This window comes from Bos mutus, chromosome 1, assembly GCF_027580195.1.
Source record: "Bos mutus isolate GX-2022 chromosome 1, NWIPB_WYAK_1.1, whole genome shotgun sequence".
Classification (NCBI taxonomy): Eukaryota; Metazoa; Chordata; class Mammalia; order Artiodactyla; family Bovidae; genus Bos; species Bos mutus.
This window is the reverse complement of record NC_091617.1, coordinates 76,487,652-76,506,199: the sequence shown is the minus strand read 5'-3', so window position 1 is coordinate 76,506,199 and position 18,548 is coordinate 76,487,652. Positions and strand designations below refer to the sequence as shown.

General features: G+C 40.4%; 1 protein-coding gene across 7 annotated transcripts in view; it reads left to right on the top strand.

Moving 5' to 3' along the window:
* The window catches only part of TP63 (tumor protein p63), a 271,889-nt gene extending 253,976 nt beyond the window's left edge, over positions 1-17,913 (top strand). For 6 of the 7 annotated variants that reach the window (XM_070371848.1, XM_070371846.1, XM_070371844.1 and 3 more), the window contains 4 exons: positions 7,434-7,591; positions 9,945-10,089; positions 11,688-11,781; positions 14,719-17,913. In XM_070371848.1, the coding sequence (XP_070227949.1) occupies positions 7,434-7,591; positions 9,945-10,089; positions 11,688-11,781; positions 14,719-15,015 (694 nt within the window). In that variant the 3' untranslated portion in view covers positions 15,016-17,913. Of the gene's footprint in view, positions 1-769; positions 2,185-7,433; positions 7,592-9,944; positions 10,090-11,687; positions 11,782-14,718 lie in introns of those variants that run through there. The other variant, XM_070371858.1, reaches the window with a different exon arrangement.
* The last annotated feature ends 635 nt before the right edge of the window (positions 17,914-18,548 follow it).

Sequence of the window (18,548 nt, the reverse complement as noted above, 5' to 3'; positions counted from 1 at the left end):
GTTGCACAACCTTTAGCAAAATAAAAGGATTTGTTCCTGGCATCCTTGAGCGTAATTGATTTCTTCATTATGCAAAAGTTGCTTTCATGAGTTTGATATGTGCATTTCTAGGCCAAGTTTGTGACTGAAAGGATTAAGATACTTATCCATTGCAATCTGGGTACGTACAAAATGCTCATTAATAGTTCTTTACAAAGGCAGGATGATGTAGCCCCCAGACTGATAAGATCATATTTCTTCATACTTCACACTTAGACTAGACAGGAACAGTAATGAGGCATTATAATTGGGTAGATGACATTTTACAAAAGATTGAAGTTACTTCTTGTCTCTGCATTCCTTTTGCAATTAATTGTGTCCAGTATGCCAAATGATGTACTAAGCATCATGACCTACCTTGTCTCAGTAGTCCTCAACTGAATCACTTATGGAACTTCTTAAAACTATATATATGCTTGGGTTCCAGCCTGGTCTCAGAAAGGATCTGGAAAAAAATGCCTTTTTTAAGAAAAATTTCCACAAGTGATTCTCAGAGTTCTGGATAACTACCACTACCTTTTCTCCTTTCTTCTTCTTCTTCAAAATCTTGAAATGTCATCTCTGAGTGATTTGAAAGGTAAAGAGAAAGGGATAAAAATAGCCTTGCAGGCATTCTGTTCTGACTGTACTATGATCATGAAGGTAGAAGGATGTGTTTCTGCATTCAATGGATTTGAATATGTGAAATCCTAAGCCTTCATCTTTTCTTTTCTCTGGTTCCTCTCTGCAGTCTCCTTTCAGCCTGCTTCAGGAATGAGCTTGTGGAGCCGCGGAGAGAAACCCCGAGACAATCTGACGCCTTCTTTAGACATTCCAGTCCCCCAAATCGATCAGTGTACCCATAGAGCCCCATCTCTGTATTTTGAGTATGTGTGTTTATTGTGTTTCTGTGTGTGTGTGAGAGTGTGTGAGAGTGTGTGTGTGCTCACACACGTGCGTGCATGTGTGTGTATCCAGCCCTCGTAACCAGGACTTGAAGACACTTTGGCTCAGAGACCCAACTGCTCAAAGGCACACAGCCATTAGTGAGAAAATCTCTGAAGGGACTCAAAACTGTACAAGAAAGCACGTTTTCTGCAGATTCTGTATCCTTAGATCTAGTATGGGTCTGTCAGGAACCCCTGTGTTTGTCTGTGAGCTTTTGTGTTGTTTCTAGGGAGGGAGGAGCTCAGGCTGGGACGAGGGGCATTACGATGTTTATTGGAACCCTTTTCTGTTACCTTCTGTTGTTTCTGAAACTCATAAAGAAGCTTTTGAGCAGGTCTCAAACTTAGATGTCTTTTTAAGAAAAGGAAAAAAAAAGTTGTTATTGTCTGTGGGTGGCTGAGAGACTCAGTCAGGCCCTTTTAATGCTGGTCATGCAATGATACTGCAAATAGTAACAAGCTAAGGTATCAAATGTACTGCTGGGCAGAGAGGTGATAACTACCACGAGTAGCCACTGTAGGGGATGATTCTTTTCTTCTTTTTGAGAACTTAAATCATCAGTATCTTCCCCTCATATGTAGTAGAAAGTTCATTAATGCTGTGTAAGACCCTGAACTAACAACCCATGTCAGCATCTGATGTGATAGACTGTCTTCCTTGCTCCTGGGAACCCTGGAGATCTACCCCTCCAAATTGGGGTTTGGACCCCAAGGAAAGTAAACCTCTTTTGTCATTTTAAGAAGAGGGTAAAACTACCCTGGTGATATTCTTCCAGACAGTCATATATCATTCTTCAGTGCCCAAAGTGGAATTCAAAATCCTAACACCAAATCTATGATTAACATCTCTGGAGTTCCTGTCCCTCAGTCTGACCCTAAAGTCACCCATATCACTAACATTGTTCAAAGTGTCTTGTCAAGGACACTTAAGTTTTGTCTAAGTGATGTCCAAGTAAACACATGTTAAAGTCAACCCTCCTGGCCCAAATATTAGAGTTGATGACTTTTCTTTTTTTGGTTCAGTGAGTTTAGAGGATCTATTTATTTCCATTTTAAAATCATATTTAAAAATAATAATATAAAGACTTAAAAAATCTTCTCCCCACACCAGGTCACCAGCTCTTTATTCTGTGTCACCACAGCAATGATTTCTTGTTATTGAGGCTGTTGCTTTATGGATGTGTGATTTTAATTTTCAATAAACTTTTGCATCTTGGTTTATCTTGCAGTTTTTCTTTTCTGTCTCTTTTGCTTTTTTAAAAATCTCTGAAGTGCTAGAATATTTTCATTTAAGTGCTTGAAGTTCCATGTGTAAGTCAAAAGAGCAAGCAGAATAGGTCATTTTGGTTCTGTCTACACTATTGCCAGTAGTTGCTGTTTTTATTTAAGATACTCTGTATCAAGGTCATCAATCTGAAAAACAAATTTCAATTCCAACACTAACTTGAAAATATGTTTAGCCCTGTGCATGTTAAATTTCATCATAAAGAGCTAGACCCTTATAATATCATTTGTTTACATCGCTGAACAAGTCTCAAGTTATATCTTCAGCTGCCAAGTTCTTTAGAAGAAATTTAAATCAAATTCCAATTTATTAAATATTTTGGCTTCTGTGACAAAGGCCGTAGAACATATCCAGAAATCTGTAGTGGAACTTGTTGTCCAATGCTTTAAAAAAAAATTACAGTTTCTGATCTTTGAGTAACTCTTTTTTAAAACTTCAAAAACTATTTTTCTAAATAAAAATAGTATAGTCACTTAGAAAAGCACTTAAGAAAAAACTTATGTTTGAGATAAAAGTAGAATAGTGAAATCAGATTATCTTGTTACATTGGGACAAGTTTCACTTTCCTTTTAAGGAATTCACAAATTCCTTAAAGGGTGAGTAAATGTGTTTAGTTTTTTAACATTTGCACTTTCTTTCAGACTTTTTGTTCGGAAATTCACTCTATTTTAATGGAAGTTTTTAATGTGTTTGTAATGATGTTTATATACATGCATATATGTGAGCTGATGGAACATATTTTATAATTACAGTTGATCTAGCTGGGGAAGAAACACTGTCTTTTGTCTTTAGAAGCAAAATTCCCCAGATAGCGAGAAAAGTTACATGCGGGATGGTACTGGGCAGAAAAGAGGAACCATTCCTTTTCTCATGTTCCATGTCTTTCCGCCCACCCCCCCCCCTTTTTTTTTTTGACCCCTCTCATACCTGTGGTGTTTCCAGGATCTGAGACTGCACTCCAGCAATGGTTTGGTAAGATAGCTTCACCCTGATACATTGCCAGATTCCACTAGAGAGTTATCTTTTCTTTAGCAATGGAAGATTGAAGGACACAGAAGGAATCCTGTGGTGGAATTCTAGGCATCTCCAGCAAAGCGGTGAAGACTTTGAATTTGTGTCTTCTCAAGAATCTTAACTCTCTGCCACATAGATACTCACTAGACTCGGAATCTGGAAACCTGATTTCAATCCTGGATGATCCTGAAGCTCTCTTGTGGTTCTGAGATATGGGATTTTATTCCTAGAAATGTACACAGAAACCTACATTATCTGCGTTAAGAACTAGAACTTGATTTTACCAGGACTTCTACTCAAAACTAGAAATACGTGGAACATACCTTTCCTAATTTTTGTATGTTGGATTCCTGAAAAAATGTAAAGTGCCTCTAGAGAAAATTACCTGAGGCTTACACCTTGTTATTTTTCTGGGGATATCTATATTCTGACTTTTTCCATTTAGTGTGTGTATATTGTGTGTGTGCACATTTTCTTTTTTGAGTGGGGACAGAAACCATAACAGCACAGGTTATGTTGTCTCTGAACACTTTTTCCATCTCTTCATATGCCTCAGCAGTATTTAGGATTGTCTGCTCAAACATTGTGACATTATATTTGTAAAGGAAAAAAAAAGTTGTTCTTAAAGTCCTTTAAATTGGTTATGATTTTTTTCAGCTTTGCTCCCTTTTCCAGAGCACATAGAGATGTTCAGAATATTTTCTACATCAGACATACAAGCTTATAATAAACAGATGACAACAACCTTTCTCCTTGTAGCTTTAACACTCACTTCAGCACTAAAGGAGATGCATTCAAAGTTTCTGAACTTTTCAGACTCTCTTATTCTTATTCATCTCTTCACTCTAATTTCTGGATTTGTCCAGCTAAGAGTCCTTGCCACTTCTTCCTATTAATTCTTAAACTGACACCTCTTATCTCCTTGACTACACACTAAAGTATTAAACATTTGGAGCTGGAGGGGAAGAGCAAAAGGCAGCAATGTCTCTTGAGCACCTACAATTTACAGGACAGTATCCAGGACTCTTACATCATCTGATCTAATCTCCATAGCAAGTCTTCTGGAGTGAGTGTAATACCTGTTCTACAGATTAAGAAAATGAGACTGGAAAGACTTGTATAATACCCAAAATCCCTTAACTGATTTGTGTCAGATCTAAAATATTAACCCACATATTTTGATTGGCTCCAAAATTCATGTTCCTTCTTTGTTCATCTATGATTTGTGACCTACCTTCCTTAAAAATAGTTTAGGTGGCTTAAAATGAACTAATAAAATTATAGAAAAATAAAGACCACAAAGGGAACAGGAGAAGGGAATTGTAATAGGATGTGGAAGAAGGCATTCACTATAATTAAGGGTCCACGGAAAATTCAGATTTTTAAATACACTTTCACTTTCCTAGTGGTAGACATTAATGCTTCAAGGAACATTTCCATTAGTTCTTGCTGTACATGTGACTGATTGGGGAGGGTAAGAGGGATAAGTAGACATTTCTTTAGGTCACAGAGGGCCAGTCTGCCTCTGGAGTCTGGGCAACCAGGCATCTTTGTTACTTTGTGGTGGGTAAAGATACAGGAAGAAGCACCTAGTGAAGTTTCTCTTGGTCATCCTGCTCTGAGCTTTCTTGCACTTCAATATGGACTTAACAGATGTTCCTAGGTATACTCAAACGTGTTGACTCATGCAAGGCTTCTACACGGGGGTGGAGTGGACCTGGGGATAGCTAGGACTCCCTTTACTATATCCTTTGTTCTATGCTTTATCTCAGCCTCCCATGTTTCTATCACTACTTCACCTACTTCTTGATTATGTAACCTATTGCACTGTCTTACTTCTGGGAAGGTGCCACAGAATGAAAGGAAATGCTTTGGACTAAGAGAAGAGCTCTCTCAGCTCATCATTTACAGCCATGTGTGACTTGGGTCCATTTTTCCTTAGAGTATTATATTTACCCACCTGTACAACAGGCATTATCATTTCTGCCCATTGCTACCCTGCCATCCCATGTCCATCTGTGACTCATTCAGAAAATGGATAAAGGAGAGCTTGGTAACCTGAAGAATCTTACAATTGGGAGAGTTTCTTATATAAACTGCTGTTTATACAACAAGGATCTAAACTTGTCTTCTTGAGGAGGGCTAAAGTGAGAAATCAGTACCCTCCCGCTTTAAGGCAGCAGTTGTAAAATACAGCTGAATTGTCAATTGCACGTTAATTGTTGTGTTCATTTATGCAAATATAGCCTATTATTTGAATTCCTCTAGCCAAGGCTGTGCAGTGATATGGAATGGAGGCTTCTATGTTTTGTGTAATTATGGAGGATGCAGAGTGGCAGCTTTGAAGTCCAAGCCTAGCACTACTGTAGCACTCAGGTGTTAGAGCCACTTGTTATTTTTTCAGACATTATTATACCATGCTTGTTTGGAGCTTGGATTCATGTACAGAGCCTTCTAAATCTGATATACACACAAACAAAACTTGACTATACAAGTTTGTATGGCTCCAACAGGGAGGAGACAAATAGGAACAAAATAATACATCTTATTTGAGAAGTGTCATAGGGGAGGTTTTCCCCTTTTACATGCTCAACCCAATCTTCATTTTATGGGCACAGATTACTCACTGTAAGTGTCTGATAGTATCTGATATTGTGTACAATTCTTCCTCATCTTATCTTGTTCAGTTATCACCATAGCTCTACAAGGTTGGTTGGATTATAATCACCATATATCCTGTATTCTATGAGCTTCTCAAAGATGAGATAATTGCTTATGAGTTTCCCCATGTCCAGCATCTAACTCATGCAATAAGTATATATATATTTAGTTTACATACATTTTAGTTTTCTGGTGAGGGATGTTTACTGGCTTGCACAGAGACCTATAGCTTTCTAATATATGCTGAAGGAAGACTCAAGTCTTGAATTTCTGACTCCATATCCACTAATTCTGGTAGAAATCACTAGTTCTATATTCAAAGTCAGGAACAACAGCTGAATAGGGAATATCATATATAATATAATACATAGTGCTGTGTACATTCTCAGTCGCTCCAGTCCTGTCTGACTCTTTGTCACACCATAAACCATAGCCCACCATGCTCCTCTGTCCATGGGATTTTCCCAGCAAGAATACTGGAGTGGGTTGCCATGCCTGCCTCCAGGGCATCTTCCTGACCCAGAGACTGAAACCCTGTCTTCTGCATCTCCTGCATTGCAGGCAGATTCTTCACCACTGTGCCACCAGGGAAGCCATAATACATAGTAGGACAAACCAGTTCTAGTTAGTTTGCAAATCAAAGTCATGCTGAATGGAAAACTGTGTTTCTTCTTCCCTTTGTAAGAGACACAGATTTGATCTCTCAGTAGGGAAGATCCCCTGGAGTAGGAAATGGCAACCCACTCCAGTGTTCTTGCCTGAAAAATTCTGTGGACAGAGGAACCTGGCAGGCTACAGTTTATGGGGTCATAAAGAGTCGAACACAACTGAGTACCTGTGCGCACACACACACACACACACACGCATGCCCCCAGAGACTTGTGGAAGCTTAACAGAACAGTTGTTGGGACTCTCAGATTCCCTCTGTGTAGAGAGGCTGTTGGTATTCTCATGGGCTCCCTCATGGCCCAGAACAGCTAAGCTGAGAAAGCATGTTTCCGTGTTGAGGCCTCTGCTTGATGGCTGCCAAATGCCCTGTTTGATTGATTTTATGGTTACTTTCTTCATATCCCAAATTGCCAAGCTCCAGCTATAGGTGAAACACCTCAGCCACAATTTGAGCTCGCCATCTCCATGTCTTTCATAAGCCTTTGGGTCTTCACTCAGTTCTTTTCCCTTTTTGATTTTCACATTGAGAGGGATGGAGAAAACAAAAGGGGGAAAAGAAGATGTAATGATTTCCCCTCTCACAAAGGAGATGCTTTAGGAAGATACTCATTTCTGTCCTGTAGTCACATAGGAAACACGATATGATGATAGCTTTGTGATCCCTGCCAAGGCAGGAGAGGTTCTCAAATGGAAACACAAATAAGTTCCCGTCATTGCTCTGGAGGAATATTTTTACACCTATATAGTTGGGGCCATGTTTTAGTCTGAGACCTGTTGGAAATGACCGGTCCCCACTCCTCAGCATCCTGCTTACCATACTTCCATGTTTGTGTTCCCAGGACCTCGATGCAGTCTCAGTCTTCCTACGGTAACAGCTCCCCACCTCTGAACAAAATGAACAGCATGAACAAGCTGCCTTCCGTGAGCCAGCTTATCAACCCTCAGCAGCGCAACGCCCTCACTCCCACCACCATTCCTGATGGCATGGGAGCCAACAGTAAGAATATCTCCCTTGAGCTGCAGCTGGAGGACCAGCAGGGCCAGTGTAGGGGAAGACTGCTCTGGGGTCAGGGAAGGCTTGCTCTGAAGCTGTATGGGAGGCACAGAGAGAAGCTGAGTGGCTTATATTTCTCTTGGGCAAAGTTGTCTCACTTTTAAGATTTGTGACTCATTGCAAAGCACATTGGTAGAGATGGAGAAGGCTATTCCTTTAGTAGGGATAAGGATATCTGTGGAAAGAACAGTCTGCTTCCTGCCAACCTGGATGTGGACCCACCTTCTGCAATCTTTGAGATTATCGGTAGGAAAAATGGCCGACTTGTTGGAAGCAGCTTAGTGTGGTGGACTTAAAATCTAGAAAAACAGATTGTAGTCTGGACTCCATTGCAGTATTAGCTGTGTAACTCTGGACAAGTCACCTCTCTGATCTAATGCTAAGTTTTACATTCATAAAATTATCACTCTGCACACTTAGCAGTTTATCAGTCTGTAACTCCACACTTTTGGTCTTCTTAACTTGTCCCCTTCATCCCATACACAGTTATTAAAGAATCAACATAAGGAAAGGAGCCTTCCTGTTATTTACTCACACACAGATTCCTCATATCAACTAAGTATAACTATAAGAGAAAATGTATGAATTGAGCCTGGAAATGGATGATGATCAGTACATAGCTTTGCTATAAATATAATTAGCTTGTCCACTAGAACTTAATCTAGCAGAGTGGATGTCCAAACTTGAAAGAAAAAGAAAAGATAGCAAACACACAGTGAGATGGTAAAAATACAAAAAGGTTACAAAGCCTAAATACATCCCATGTGTCTTGTAATCACCCTCATAAAGCAGTGCCTCAGTCTTATCCTAGAAATCCTCATGTTTTTATCAATCCTTCAAATTTGCATTTCACTGTTGCCTTGTAGAGACTGGGTTTTCTTTTTTTTAAACTTTTTATTTTGTATTGGAGTATAGCTGATTAACAGCGTTGTAACAGTTTCAAGGTATACAGCAAAGGGACTCAGCTACACATATACATGTACCCATTCTCCTCCAAACTCTGCTCCCATGCAGGCAGGGAGGCTCAGACTGTGACTCTCCCTGGTTCTGATAGCACCTGTTCAGACTGTATTGACATCAGAGGTACATGAGGTCTGGTTCCTTGGTATGGCAATGCAGACATTAGAGCCAGACCACTCTCTCACTAGTGACAAATACATCCTAAGAATAAACCTGACCCCTCAATAGATCTACTACTTTGGCAATAAAAGGAGAAGGAACCATTTATTATTATTTTTGTTTTGTTTTGTTTTCTCTCTGATAAGATCTTAGAGTCCTCAACTTTGTTTTGAGATGACAAAATAGCGATAGTGGTAATGATCCTTCACATTTGTATAACAGTTCGCATCCTTTTTTCCTTATTTATGCTTAATAATTTTCCTCTGGTGGCATCAGGAAAGTCAGAGGGGAACTGATGAGACGTTCTTGCCTGTGCTCTCTAGCTGACTAGCTGGTGGTAGAGGCCTTTCCCCTTTGGTAAACTACAATTCACTAAAATAGAAGCAAATTACCTTCATCTTTTTGTGGACATGTTATTTTGCTTTATATTAGTTTATACCTAAAAACAAAATCTGTTTCATAATTATTATTGGTATTGAGCTTTTCTTCTCTATAAGTGAGTGTTTACAGTTTGTTCTTTAGTAAGAAACCAGTCCAAGTTGGTGTCATTCCCAAACGTAATCCTGAAATGGACCAGAAAAAAAGAGCTAGGGTCTTTCATTGCCTCCTTCCTTCTGAGACATTTGGTTCCCTACGAATACTGCAGTGAATTCTCTCATTCCCAAACCAGTTTCCCAAAGGGCCCTTTCTCATTCACGGATGTGTTCATTTGTTCGCATAACTTAAGTTTCCTGGGCATCTGCTCTATGCCAGGCACTGTGCTTGGGTCTCTGGGGAAGCAGACATACATCAGGTCTAATCTCCATGCTTAAAGAGATTAGCCTAGTGAAGGAGGCAGAAATATAACTCAGGAAGGCAAATACAAAGAGAACTGTATTAACATCAGGAGCAGCAAGTATTAGAAGGAGACAGAGCAGTAGAAGTAGAAAACAGAATGGGAAGAGATTGTTCTAAGAGAATGTACCATGGTCAAGAAGTATGTCATTAGTTTAGAGTTTGGTTACTCTTCTGTTCAGTGAGATGCAGGGTGCTTAGAGGGGTGTAGTAAGAGATAAGACTGGAAAGGAAGGTTGGTAGAGTAGGCCCTTGGTAACGTTAAACCAGGTGAGATGGACCACTGGGATGGTGGTATGTGATAAGGGCAGTAACCCTCTCTGTTCCTCCTGCTTCTGTTCAGTTCCTATGATGGGCACCCACATGCCAATGGCTGGAGACATGAATGGACTCAGCCCCACCCAGGCCCTCCCTCCCCCACTCTCCATGCCATCCACCTCCCACTGCACCCCCCCACCTCCGTACCCCACAGATTGCAGCCTTGTCAGGTGAGTCCACAGCATGTCCCCTGGGGGCCTGTCCTAAGCATCTCTGGGTGGTGGAGGGTGGACACTGTCAAAGTTAATAGCATAGTTGGAAAGCAAGCAAGCAACCCTGTGGTTCAAGTTCAGTTATCTCTAATCTATGGAGTCATCAGTAGTATTTAATCAAAGCAACCATAATAATCAACATGGGAAAAAGTGAAAATGTGAGTTTATAGGCATATGTGTCCATGCCTGTTTTCTCCATCTTCATTTATTCCCTTACTCCTCCATCATATTTTTACAGTCAGTTGTGACCTTTAAATTGGTGCTCAGGGCTGGGGTTCCCAAAAGGGCAGTCAACTTGCTATCTTGCTCCCTTTCCTGCTCTCTAGGCCTCATAGCTCTCAACCGCCATGGGATCATTATTTTGAAGCTGGATGTCCATCAAAAAGTTTGAATGTTAGCAAAAATGACAGGGACTCTCAAGAAGCCAGTGGCCTCTTCTGCTTTGTCGTATGAGAAACAGGGACATTCCAGGAAAGGGAGTTCAGATAGCTAGAAGAAAGAAAGCCATGAAGCCTAGAAATTTGTTTCCAGCAGAGGCAAGTGTAGGTGTCCAAATCTCATGCCTGTTGCCTATCATCTGCTCGTGCTTCATGTGCAGAAGGCCTTTTTCACTTGACTGCTGGAATACTAGGTGTTGGTTCCCACATGATTGATGCAGCAGCATTAGCAGTGTCAGTCAGAAAGATGGCCAAGTGCATGTCTCATCTCATCCAGTATTTGGCTCTGTGATGATTGTGGTACCATTGATCTGAGACCAGGAAAGAAAAGAAGGGGATCTGTATTCTGAAGAGGACATAAATTAGAAAGCATTGATGACTTCACAGTATAGTGGCCCACAGTTTTTCCTTAGCCACATAAACCATTCTCAGAAACCTCAGATACAAACAATCAAAGCGGAGACGCTATTTTTTAAGTAAAGAGCCAGGAGGCAAGAGGACTGGAAACCTGAGCACTGGACTCCTTCCTTTCACCCCCTGCAATGGCTCCTAAGGCACTGATATGCAATCCCTGGAACTCCACTCATCCACCATTTGAAAAATCTCTGCTCTGCAGGAATCCTTGAACAGTTGACTTTAATCTCTGTAGATCTAAATTAAAGTTTATGTCACTGCTGCTGCTGCTGCTGCTAAGTTGCTTCAGTCGTATCCGACTCTGTGCGACCCCAGAGGCGGCACCCCACCAGGCTCCCCCGTCCCTGGGATTCTCCAGGCAAGAACACTGGAGTGGGTTGCCATTTCCTTCTCCAGTGCATGAAAGTGAAAAGTGAAAGTGAAGTCGCTCAGTCGTGTCCAACTCTTAGCGACACCATGGACTGTAGCCTACCAGGCTCCTCCATCCATGGGATTTTCCAGGCAAGAGTACTGGAGTGGGGTGCCATTGCCTTCTAATCACCCCCAAACCTCCAATCCAAGGCCCCACATATATTTTATATACCCCTAGTCTCTTCTGTAGGGCATCCCAGGGGAAAATGTTGGGTTTTCCTTTATCTTGCCAATGCAGTTGGGGTGAACTTTCTTTTTCTGTTTCCTCCTTCCTCTTCCCTCCTCCCTCTGCAGTTTCTTAGCGAGGTTGGGCTGTTCATCATGTCTGGACTATTTCACGACCCAGGGGCTGACCACCATCTATCAGATTGAGCATTACTCCATGGATGTAAGTAACTGTTAGACTTTTCTCTTGAGTTTTATTTCTTAATTTCCTCCCTCTGGTGACATCCACCTTGTAATTGAATCCCCTCTGTTTCTCAATCCTCAATTTTGATGAAACCCATAACCATATTAGAAAGATCCCCAGACCTCTACCTCTACATTTGAGAAGCTCAGGACTCAGCCATCCTCAGCTTGTCTGATCAGTCAGCAATCTTCTATTACATGCATACTATGTGCAGAGTAGGAAAAAGATCTGATTCCCACCTTCAAGGAATATATGATCTCTGAAGAGTTCAGAGGACTTTCTGGAAGTTCTCATTAATTGGTATAAGATCCCAGGGAGGATAGCAGGAAGCTAGTGATGTTATTCTCACTTTAAAACATGGTGAGGCAACAATACAGTCATTTGTCTGGATTAGTTGATGTCAGAACCAGGAATAGAACCCTGAAGTATAAGCGTCTGGCCTTTCACCCTATTAAATGAACTTTTCTGCCTTTCCTTAAAATAGGACATGATAAGGGATTGAGCAGTGTCTCTCAATAAGAACCATATGTTTATTCATGATCAAATGTACCAGAATAGGGTCCAGGCATACCTGACCACTGGGAAAGATCACTGGTTATGGGTTCAAGTCCCAGCTGTGCTTTTTAGTGGTGATAAGAACATGGTGTAATCACTTTGCTTCTCTGGGTCTCAGTTAATCAAATTGGGTTCAAAATCACTGCCTTCTGGCTTTGATAGCCTTTAGAGCAACCTGGATGGGAGGGAACTTATTCTTGCTTCTACAGTACCTCTTGAACTACTGCTCACATGGGAGGGAGCTCATTTCATTCTGGTTTACAGCAATCTGGTTTTTCTCCCAGGCTACGCTATATGCTGCTCTGTTTGGGGTTCACTCTCCTCCCTTCTAGCTTCCAGAGGGCCCTTTGGGCTGGTGGAAGAAGATATTCTCTGCCTCTGCTGCTGCTTCTGTAGTTGAGACCTCTTTTTGCCCCCCTCCTTGAGCACCGATGCCAGAGACAGCCCACACAGTGTAAGAACACCCCTGCCCTTATGGTAATGAGCATATGCTTCACTGCCCCTATGCCCACCCTTCTTTACCCCTCAATCACCCCTGGCTGCTGCTCCCTAATGGAAGAAATTACAAGTAAAAGCCACATAGAAAGCTTTAGGAGTATGTTCCAACAGGTTTCTGAGAACTTCACAATGATGTCCATCCATTGAAGGCAGTTTGACACAAGTCATTGTGTTGCGCTGTGTTTGAGAACCTTACATGATTGAACAGGAACTTTGTCCCTTCCTTATATTTTTAAAGCTTTGTCTTCCACTTACTCACTTCTCCCCAATGGGGACTGGGTCAGGATGCCTCTTTGGTTGTTAGGATCTGCCGATGCTCTCCACAAGTCCATCTCTGCTGGTGTTAGCTAAGTCCTGAGCCAGGCTCTGGGCCACAGCTATCCCACCCATCAGGATAAGTTCAGATCTATCCAGAGAGTAATGCAGTTCAATGGAGCCTAGTTTACAAAGAGTTTTGGATTTATTTGGAGTTTCAGAAGCATACAGAGGTATGCTCACTTATCTATTTGTGGATTAACTTCTTTATAATGTATTCTCCTGCTAGAATAGGAAATTAGAGTGCCCATACTGCTCATTTCCAAATTAAGAAATATTGGGAGGCTATCTAATTTCTGCATCCTCACTTCAGCTTCTTCCTGTTCATCACTGGAAATAGACACTTGCTTTTCAGCTTGTCTCTCAACACCAGTCTTAGTTACTTCACATACTTCCCTGGAAAGAATATGGTTAAATTTCAGTGTTTTTATATGTATTCCCTCTAAGATACAAGAATGGGTTAATCATGATATAACATAGTAATAATACAGATGACTGAGATTTACATAGTATGCTTTATAATGTGCAATATACTTTCACATCCACATTTGCATAGGAGTCCACATTATGTGTTGACCTAAAAAGGAATTGTATCCCATTTTGTCAATGAGGAAACTGAGGCCAGTAGGAAATAAATGACTTGAGGGAGGTCAAGAGCTAGTCAGTGACAGAATAAGAGCTTCTGCCAAGGTCTTCTGATGCCAAGCACAGTGTTCTTTCTACCTACCATGCTGCTCCATAAAAAATGCCAACCATCACTAAAACAGGCTAATGAAGTACTAATGCAGATAAACAGAGATGCTACCACAGTTAGTTAAGATCAATCATCTTTGTAATGCCTTCTGCCCCTATCCATAGAACATGGACACATACTCTGTGTTTTGATACCCTGATTGATCCAAACACCAAAAGACCTTTTGACCATTAGGACAGTTACAGGTTCAGAGGCTGTCCTGAGTTCCCATTCACTTAATTGTATAATTTTAGATTTATCGACGTCTCTGACCTTCAGCTTTTCTGTCTATAAAATAGGCATAATAATACCGACCACAAATCTTAGCATTAAATAGGATGGTGAATAAAAAAAGATTAATTGAATGCCTGGCATGTCGAAAGTATTTAGTATCTGTTAGTAATTTTTTTTTTCCTATCTCCTTATATGAGAAGTAGTAGCATTCTATTAATATCTTTCTTCTAGTAATTAGAGCCAGGTAGATTTGAGAGTTGCCAGATTCCTTTACCTGATGTTTTTGTTTGGGGATTTTTGTTCTGTGATCTAAATATTACCTCTATTTTACCAATGAGGAAATGAGACTAATAGAGCATAAATAAAATACTCTACAAGAAGAAATGACACCTCAAGGCTGTATCTTTGTGCTTAGTTACATATATCTTGAAGATTCATAAAGAGCTGATTTTATTGTTGAATTTAGAGTTCAATAAATGCAGGTCAGTTAAAGCCAAGCATTGGGGAGCCAAATGGTATGGACTAAATGTCAGTTTTTCTCTTTGTCCTAATTCTCCTGGATTCACTTCCCTATTGCACAGGATTTGGCAAGTCTAAAAATCCCTGAGCAATTCCGACATGCCATCTGGAAAGGCATCCTGGACCACCGGCAGCTCCACGACTTCTCCTCCCCTCCCCACCTCCTGCGGACCCCAAGTGGTGCCTCCACAGTCAGCGTAGGCTCCAGTGAGACCCGGGGTGAGCGTGTCATTGACGCTGTGCGCTTCACCCTTCGCCAGACCATCTCCTTCCCACCCCGAGATGAGTGGAATGATTTCAACTTTGACATGGATGCTCGTCGCAACAAGCAACAACGTATCAAAGAAGAGGGGGAGTGAGCTGAGAGTTGTGGTGCAGGCTCTTCCCATTTTCCCATCTTCCCCCCACCCCAACAACAAGGCACTACTGCTTGGCCAGCCAAGCATTCTCCCTAGCTCATCTCTTTCCTCTTTTCAGTCTGGTTTCTTAAGGGAAGGAGAAATAAGAGGCTGCGTTTTACCTATGTCTGACCTGGCGCCTGATTCTGTTTCTGGCTTTAAGCCTTCAGCTCCCTTGTTTGCAGGACCGAAATTGTCATGGCTATGCAGAAGTGAGCAAAAAAGCAGTGGGTGTCTCCTTAAGTGGCAGAGAGCTCTCATTGACTTTTATAAAGCATTTTCACCCTTATAGTCTAAGACTATACATATAAATATATAAATATACAGTATGTATTTTTGGGTGGGGGCATTGAGTATTGCTTAAAATGTAATTTAAAGGAAAAAATGGAGTTGCACTTATCACCTTTTTTTTTTTTCTAATTTACTTGTTTTGGATGGCTTATCTATAGGCCTTCTCTCAAAGTCAGCCATGAATGGTAGTAGGTATCTAGATCTTGATAGTATATGTGAGTGACAATGACATGTAGGTGCCTTCAGTTCTTTTGATGCTAAACACATGTTACACCCCACCTTTGGTTTGATCTATTTGTTATTATGTGGGTGAGACTGGATACCTATGTACACGATTCTCTACGTTGGTGTATTTTATGTTACTTACTGATATCTCCACTACTGATGGTGGTTGCCTTCGGGGTGATATAGCTAAATTACAAGAAAAAGTCCGTGTTTACACTATCACTCACCAGAAGAAAAGAAATATCCTCCCTTGCTTTTGGTTGGGATTGGGGAATGTGAATAACGGCCAAAATCCTTAAAAAGTCATTGCAGCCAGTTCAGTAGCACCTGACACCATGTGTCCTGGTATATCGACAATCTCCTCATATTTAATGCCAGACACACCTTAACTCTCAGTATTTATTGGCAAAGCATTAGCTGCCAGTACAAAAGCTTGAAAACTAAATTTCACAACTAGATTGATTAATTCAATTACATATTTGCTACACTTGTTTAAGGTTAGCAAATTAAGGTTGATTTGATTGGGATGAATGCACCTATCTAGTTCTCGCAATAAATCTTTAATATGTATTAAGAATATCCAGGAAAAACAGGAATCTTACAGAGATATTGCGTCTCCACTAAACAGTAAGAGATCTCAGTAAACCATGAATTGAAGCACTTGGAAGACTTTTTGAAACATAAATAGTATTATTTGGTAAATGTTTCCTCTAGTGACCCTCACATTCTATAAAATTCTGCTTATAAAGGCTTGTTGATCTTTCTGTCTTCAGGGTTTAAAATAGGGGTATTGATTTGGAAAATGTAAAATTATGAGATGCGTTTTCCTGTAGCATCAGTTGTATCACTACATCACTTATCTTTTTGAATAATATTAATTTTACTTAGATTGAAAGTAACTGTGAGAACCCAACTTCCCGTCCATCTCTCTTCTGGACTGTGCACGTGCTTAAAAATATCCCAACAGATTAGAGGGTAAGCTTTCCATTGGAGATGTTGCTTGAACCACATAAGCAGAGACTTCTCTTCAGATTCAAAAATAAAAGTGTAAATGGAGATATTCCTATACATCTTTTAGAAACATACTTTGTAGCAGATACTTTTTTTTTAAACCACAAAACTGAGTATTTTGTATATATTGCTAATGAGCTCTAAAAGCCTACTGTGCCTTTTGGTAAAGGGCTATCATTGCACATAAGCATCAAGTTTTATTTTAAAGTGCAAAAGGGCTAATGTGGCTCAAAAATATATGAGTTTCACCTGAAAAGTGTATATATATTTTGTGTGTGAAATTGCATACTTTGTTTTATTATCTTTCTCTCCTTGGGATAGTGGGTTTTCCAGAACCATCGTTGAGATTTTTTTTATTATTGTTATTGTTTTTGTATTTTCATGAAACACCATTTAGTGAAACTACAATGTCAAATTAAAAAAAAAAAATGCCATTACTGTAAGACGGGGGGAAGGGAAAGTTGTTTTTTTTATTATTTTTTTTTAATTTTGTATGTTAAAGAGAGTGAGTCCTTGATTTCAAAGTTTTATTGTGCATAAATGATAATAAGCACTGCTAATATGTGGAACAAGCATGCAGGTTTGAAAGCCTGTTGATGGGAGAATGAAAGCCGTGCCTTTGCAATGCTAGAAGGACAAATGGCTTCCTGGACTGTCCTGAGCGTTTGAATAAACAGAGGACATCTGAGCTATCTCAGCACTATTCGGGTAGCACTAAGGACTCAAATTCCTGTACTGTACATCATGGGTTTGGCATGAGCCAAAGCGAGGCACAACTACTGGCCTCTCATATCCTGGTCGCAACTTAACGTTTTTTGAGTGTATGAGTAACTAGCATAAGGGGAGAAAGAATATTAAGGACAGACAAGGGGGCATGGGCTTAATGGAGTTCTAATGTGGTCTCATTACAGTACAGATGGCTGAAGAATGGATACATTTTTGTTTGAAGTTGATTAGAAATGGAAATGGAAGATAGAACTTTCTTCATTAAATCCATTTACCTTTTGTTTTCTTGATATTCCCCTAAAATACAGTATGTGGGGTATTGAATGTTTAAGGGTTGCATTTTTTTTATTATTTTTATAATTGTGAAAACTAAGTCAATGCCAAATGTTTTATATGCTTTATTAACGTTTTTGAAAGTTTTTTTTTTTTCTTCCTTATAGATGTGATGCTTTTTTTTTTTTTTTTTTTTTAAGTTTCAGTTGCTTGTCTTATGGAATTTGGGGCAATGGGCTTTGGATGAGCCAGAGGCAAATCCACAAGCCAATTATGTTTGCCAGGACATGCAATAAAATTAAAAAATAAATAAAATTTGCATTGAGAAATGGAGTTGATGTATGCATCTGTCTGTCTGTCTGCCTGCCTGTCTGGCCTTTGGCCTTATTTTTATTGATGTAGAAGAAAAGATGCCAAGGATTCCCAAGAAACATTAGAGAGATTCAAATATTGACACTTAACAAAAAAATCATTATTTTCTTATTTTCAGTTCAGTTCAGTAGCGCAGTTGTGTCCGACTCTTTGCGACCCCATGAATCGCAGCATGCCAGGCCTCCCTGTCCATCACCATCTCCCGGAGTTCACTCAGACTCACGTCCATCGAGTTGGTGATGCCATCCAGCCATCTCATCCTCTGTCACCCCCTTCTCCTCTTGCCCCGAATCCCTCCCAGCATCAGAGTCTTTTCCAATGAGTCAACTCTTTGCATGAGGTGGCCAAAGTACTGGAGTTTCAGCTATAGCATCATTCCTTCCAAAGAAATCCTAGGGCTGATCTCCTTCAGAATGGACTGGTTGGATCTCCTTGCAGTCCAAGGGACTCTCAAGAGTCTTCTCCAACACCACAGTTCAAAAGCATCAATTCTTCAGTGCTCAGCTTTCTTCACAGTCCAACTCTCACATCCATACATGACCACGGGAAAAACCATAGCCTTAACTAGACGGACCTTTGTTGGCAAAGTAATGTCT